This window comes from Tremella mesenterica, assembly GCF_000271645.1.
Source record: "Tremella mesenterica DSM 1558 unplaced genomic scaffold TREMEscaffold_7, whole genome shotgun sequence".
NCBI lineage: Eukaryota > Fungi > Basidiomycota > Tremellomycetes > Tremellales > Tremellaceae > Tremella > Tremella mesenterica.
The window spans coordinates 481,355-487,354 of NW_006711231.1; the positions used below are offsets into that span (position 1 = coordinate 481,355).

The following is a 6,000-nucleotide window of genomic DNA, read 5'->3' on the forward strand; positions in this document are numbered from 1 at the left end:
AAAAAGTTAGAGAAAAGGCGACGAAGCGAAGGGGAATAATGGCGGTGGATGAGGATCGTGACACCCGTCCTGTGATGTGGAATCTCAGCGCACTATTCCTAAGAGTTCATCAAATCGACCAGGCCACCGCAAAGGTAAAACCAATGCATACTCCTGCCTAATGTGGACTTCTGAAAGCCTGGCTCTTCAACAGAAGACGTATGAAGCTCCTATCGAACGTGTCATCTCATGATAAGCATATTCTGCAATTCCGAATACGGAGTGTTGACATCTACCCGCCGAAGTTGAGGGGGTCCGGCATCGTTGGATGACACTGCAATCCGGAGGCTACTCAGAGGAGAGGGACTTTCTGCTGGACGCCTTACGGGGGAGGATTCTCTGGTTTGCAGACCACTGGGGAGATCGAAATCTGCTTCACGGTCTTCAGAGCGGCCGTCATGCTCCGAGTACCATGTTTCTACCGAGCTGCTCCGCCAGAAAGGCTTGACCAGGTTAGCACTTCCTGTCCTGCGCCCGCGGTACTCCTCCTCAGCCTCCTCACTCCCCTCACTCCCCCCTGGGACCTCCACAGTACCTTTGCTGACCTCTTCCCTATTAACCCGCTGGCTTTGATCTCTTCTTCATCGGCGGACGACGGAGAATGCGAACTTGTTATGAGTGGGTGATTGGAAAACGGTACTTGACCATTACCAGCCAGCGAGTCTTGGCAGGCAAGTTTGAGATCTTTTACTAGATAATCGATTACACGTTCCAATGAATCCGATCTTTTTGCATGGCTATCAGCCGACATCGGATCAAATCTACGTTTGTTGTTGAAAGGTATGCTATTGAGAGGGGATATTGAACGTCGAGGAGATCTTGTTGGTCAGGTGGTATGTGTTGAAGTTATCGCGTGTAAAGTTTGTGAAAGCCTCCAACAATTCTACACATATATATCCCCATCATTCAATCTAAAATCATCTATTCGCAATCCAAGGTGAGGGGCTGTGAGGGCCTCCTGACAACTCGAAGTATCATCTTTGACCGTGGGAACTATCTTAGAAGCCTTGACACAGCATAGTTTAGTCATGCTGTACAGGCCATAAAGGATATTCCACACAAGCGCCCCAATCCGGAAAGATTTTGTTCTCTCAATCACCGTAAAGTTGATTCATGTTTCAGCGCCTCATCGAACCATTGTCAAGATTTTTCGACGATTGTTTCGAGCTCTTTCGGCCGCGGGGAAAGTGAAAACTTGGTCGGGCGTTGAACGAGGGGTCGATGAATGGACTTTGATGACGTATTTCACTGAAGAAAGGATAGATTGTGAGTTCATCTTTGTGAGGATTAAGGGACTTGATAAGTGGGTCGATGATGAGGATGAACGAGTCAGGTGTGAGGAAAGGAAGTGGAGGAGACTGAGAGAGGTTGTCGAGGAAATTGAGGGAGGGGAGAGATGGAGTAGGTCTGGTAACGATTTAGCTTGATAGGAGGCGATATCTGGTCGCTGTGAATTGGGTTGAAGGTCAGGTATATCATATCAAAATGCGGATAGTGGAAAGAGAGACAAACGACGGTATGGTTACGAAGGAAAGTGAGTACAAGTAGTAGTGAGGGAGTTGTGTGTCATGACGATCGATGGGTTTATGGCGGGGCAAGCATGCGGCGAAAACGGGACGAGATCATCCCAGGCATGTTGTGTATGACTATGCAATGGGTCAGCAAGTGCAGGATGCAGGATGCGCCAGACATGATGAAGATGTCCTCATTGATGACTCGGGATCAGTACGGGACTAGTCGTACTGCCTCACGAGACGATCGTGACTTCAAAATTCCTCATCATCCAACATCATACATCTTCCATCTCCAGCCTGACAACGACAGAATACTTTAAGTACGAACAAGTTTATATACACTTTCATCCCACTGTCCGTCTCCTACTCATCCAGAGATTTCTCCTACTCATCCAGAGATTAAATCACTAGTCATTCTCTACACTAGAGCTCCTTAGATACACTCGATGGACTTGAGAGATCTGTGACTGTATCACACGGTTCCTGCTCTTCCGGCACGCTTGCTTCGGAATTTGGCCCAGTTGAGGATGCAGGTGGTAGTTTGGATATGATGGGTTGGTCGGAGGAGGATGCCACAGCCGTAGGCGGGCTTTCCGGGAAAAGTCCCAGAACACTGGTCCTCCTTTTGGCGCGCCATACTCCACCTCCCTGCACTGGCAAAACAGGCACTGGTACTGATTTGCTCACTTCAGAACCCTCCGTAGCCACCCCTCGCAGCAGTGTCCCCATGCTTGGCTCAGAGATCTTTGAAGTGTTTGACACATTGGGCTTGGAGAGTTCGAAGGAGTGATCGGAATGATCTGCGTCGTCTTCGGCCTCGACGGGGTCTCGGTCCAGGGCAGAACCGCCCACACCAGTTGACTGTGCCTTTGGTCATTTCAGATTAGCGCGGATCAGCTAGTGGGTCCTCAGGTTTTTGAGAGCCGTCCGGACTGATGGTTGGTGGACTTGTATCGTTAACAGCAGTCGGGGCACCTAGTCCTCCGCGATCTCTCATGTCTGCGAAAAGAATTGCCTCCTCTACAGATTCAAAAGTGTCATTGTCTAGGATGTAGTAAGAACCGCCATTAAGTGAAGGAGCCATTTCAGGTAATAACGTGTTTGCTGATGTGGGATATTTCTTGAACAATGTTCTTTCTGTTGCTCAGCGCTAGCTTTTATACTCTTCATCTCTACCCTTACCAATCTCCGAGCCGTTTCAACGTATCAAGGAGCGCAGAGCTTCTCCGTACTCCGGACACTTTCCATTCTTCCATCCTCGACCGCGAGACTTCACCCATAGCGGAGGCGATCGGGTCAGACGAAAGAGGACTGATCGGATACACTTTCTTCAACGGCGTTTCGATCATGTCAAAGGATGCGTGTGAACTTTCTCACCTTCGACGCTTCGATGCGGTTCTTCGACGTCGGAGATTATTGAAACGTTCGGTCGGATCATATTTTGGTGTTTCTATGATGAGAAAGATTTGTCAGTAGAAACTTCAGCCCGAATTGGCTTAGTGATATGTCAAGACAATTGTTACATATCTCCTCACCTTCCACGCGGAGGCGGTGAGACGGAGATAGTTCTAGACAAGATTTCATAATACACTCGACTTGTTCATGAAGATAATGGAGCGGGGACGGTTGGGATTGCCAATTCGGGTGTGTCGGGTACAGAAGCGAGTTTCTCGACAGCACCGTCGGCCGTACGTATGGACACCGATCCATCCTGTCAATCAGCTAGTCTCTTCAACGGCATAGATCACATCCAGCATCCAAAATCACATGAATTGTGAATTGTGAGGCAGAGGTGGAGATCAGTTTGAGAGCACTGACCTCATTGCCAAAGTACGCAGCTTTAGCCATATGACAGAAAAGTCCCACTTCCACCACACCAGTGAGCATCTTGATCCGATGGAGTAGCTACGAGTCAGATTTGCCTACTATCATTACCAAGAGGCACTCACCTCCAGTGCATTCTTCATCATCTCAGGTGGGAAGGGTGCATCGATAATGAAGTTCCCATTATCGCTGACTACGGGTCCAGCTTTCATCTTACCCATTCGTAGAGACAACCCAGGTTTACCATTGGGTAGAACGGAAGGAGAACCCATATGAGCGAGGTTGGTGAGTACCTTGGCGTAGGCGAAAGGCGCGACTTCAATGGGGATTCCTTGAGTCCACTAAGAGGTCAGCCAAACTCTTGCTTCATACTCAGAAAATCTGTCACCCATGATCCTCCATGACCCTACACACCGAATGAACGAGAGACAAGACAGGAATTTGGGAAGTTATTCAAAGAAAAGGATGCGAGTTGACCATTGGGATGGTCATTGTTTTGATGATGCTGTCAGTTTAGATGGTATCAACTCACAGTGGTCCCGAGTACTTTCGAATTCTTCCTGTAATCCGCCACCATGATCCAAACTTTTGCCGCCTCGGCCAAAACCTTTTCTCTCAATTGACACGCTCCTCCACCTTTGATAGCGTTGAGTTCATCATCGACCCTTATCCGTAAGTTATCATTCCCATCGTCATTGTCGTAGTTGACTCACTCGTCCGCTCCATCGATAGTCACGTCCAAATCGGGATACTGATCGACGTCACCTAGCGTGAGACCGGCTTTGATGATGAGTTCTTTAGATTGAAAACCTATCCGTCAGCATTACATGCGGTGTATTCGGGGTGAAGATGAATGAATAGGTGGGGCGATTTGAATCTTGAGATCGAGCTGGCTAAAGATCGTGAAGTATATATATATATATATATGACGCAGAGAAGGCTGTGATAGATGATGAGAGAAGGATTTACCGGTGGGGATAAAGACTCTATCCCTATTGGCAGCTTTCCCTTGGGCGACGATGCGATCAACTACGTATGGTACGGTTGATCCCGAGCCTATACCGATGAACTGTAGGTTCAGCACTAAGCAACAGTGCAGATCGTCTTGATCTGAACTAGAACTAGTTGCACAGCCTGATTTATGCTCTATGGTATGGTTCACATCAAGGGCAATAGGGTGTGAAGAAGAGATTGTGAATCATGAGGAAAAAGTCTATGAATAAAATCTGACCTTTTGATCCAACCCCACATGTCTATCGACGGCAGCATACCCTGCCAATCTCTTCGCAGCCTCCACAGCGGGCAAAACGGGGAGTGGAATGCTGGTTGGTAATTGATTTCCCGGAGTGACCGGTTGACTTGGTGGGAGAAACTATACACACGTCAGTTCTTCCAGACTTGTTACTCATTCACACGGCTTACGGAACCACGACGGATAGAAAGTGTCAACGGTTTGACAGGTGGGATCATGATTGGATGGAAAGTGATGATACGATTATGGAAAGGATGAATTGAGCGGAAAGGCATGGAAGAGATGGAAATTTGAAAAATTGTATGAATAATGTATGACGTAGGTATGACTGACGTTTCTCAAGGCCGAAAGGGCAGAAGGTGGAGGTGGGAGTATAGTACCGACGAGAGGTGCTATAGAATCGGACGATGGCACGGGTGACATCTAGGGCGTGGAATCGTGCCAAGGTGGAGATGTTGCGGGTGGAACTCAATGTAGAGTATGAGGGTTCGGATATTGGAGAGAAGAGGTTTGATGGCCCAAAGGGGGGGTTGAGAAAAGGGTTGCGAAGGGTTTTGCTTGAATGCTTAATTACCGGACCGAGAACCGAGAGACAACGAAGGGGGTAAGGGGGGCGATTTTAATATCCCCCTCTTCCTTCCAACTCTTCATCCCTACGACGCCTATCACAACCAGCCAATGCAACTCTTCCTCCATTCCGCGACAGACGCCGATCAACGGGAGCGGCAGACTGGCAGACTCGAGACTAAGCTACTGCAATAATCCCTCAAAGCCGTCAGGGATCAAAGTCTGGCCACTGAAGTTGTAAAGACGATTCTACATGAGGCTGACGCGTGTTGGTTTTACTGATTCCGAACAGTGTGGTCACCGAACTACAAACACCAAGGTAAACCCCTCTTAGATGAAGGAGAGGGTTCATGGTTCATGCCACTAGCGACTATGTACTATGAGCCAGCAACCGGGGCGATGCTCGGGGGCACGGGTGGCTAGTGGCTACAGTGATAGCTTGGGCGAGGTGAGTTTGCGTCAGTGGTGGAGTGAGACAATGACGATGACTACGAATCTGGGGTCAAAGGATGTGGAATCGATTAACTTTTGTCATATCCTCGTGTCCCTATAAAACCACGTTGACTATATACGTTGACCATATCTCATCATCTCTCACGTCGTTATCACTACTGTAAATCGTATTCTCTTACTTTAGTCATGTTTCCCTGATCTACTACCATTCTCGTCGTCCTTCACTCGTCTACCCACTCTACAATCACTCGATCGATCCTCCTCGCCATTCCAGTGCGATTCAGCAAGATATATGGAAGACCCAGAGACGAGATGATATCTCTCAACGACCCGACATATCTACACAATTCA

General features: G+C 48.2%; 2 protein-coding genes across 2 annotated transcripts; both read right to left on the reverse strand.

Moving 5' to 3' along the window:
- Positions 1-1,976: 1,976 nt before the first annotated feature.
- TREMEDRAFT_63113 (uncharacterized protein) lies at positions 1,977-2,991 on the reverse strand (the record flags this gene model as incomplete). The annotated part of the gene is made up of 3 exons (XM_007005382.1): positions 1,977-2,420; positions 2,515-2,690; positions 2,931-2,991. The coding sequence occupies 3 exons, from the start codon at positions 2,989-2,991 to the stop codon at positions 1,977-1,979; spliced, it is 681 nt and encodes a 226-aa protein (XP_007005444.1).
- Positions 2,992-3,124: 133 nt separating this feature from the next.
- TREMEDRAFT_71865 (uncharacterized protein) lies at positions 3,125-5,076 on the reverse strand. The gene is made up of 8 exons (XM_007005497.1): positions 4,963-5,076; positions 4,609-4,749; positions 4,347-4,446; positions 4,091-4,187; positions 3,910-4,042; positions 3,503-3,718; positions 3,372-3,458; positions 3,125-3,264 (listed from the first exon to the last, which is right to left on the reverse strand). Exons 1-8 carry the CDS (start codon positions 5,050-5,052, stop codon positions 3,154-3,156), a joined length of 975 nt encoding a protein of 324 aa, XP_007005559.1. The 5' UTR covers positions 5,053-5,076; the 3' UTR covers positions 3,125-3,153.
- Positions 5,077-6,000: the final 924 nt, after the last annotated feature.

Bases quoted from the DNA above. Each gene is read 5' to 3' on its own strand.
- TREMEDRAFT_71865 (XM_007005497.1), bottom strand. From the start codon at position 5,052: ATGTCACCCGTGCCATCGTCCGATTCTATAGCACCTCTCGTCGGTACT. The intron at 4,447-4,608 runs GTCAGATTTTAT...CTGAACCTACAG, and splicing joins ATGTGGGGTTGGATCAAAAG to TTCATCGGTATAGGCTCGGG. The intron at 3,719-3,909 runs GTGAGTTGATAC...CTGACCTCTTAG, and splicing joins CGAAAGTACTCGGGACCACT to TGGACTCAAGGAATCCCCAT.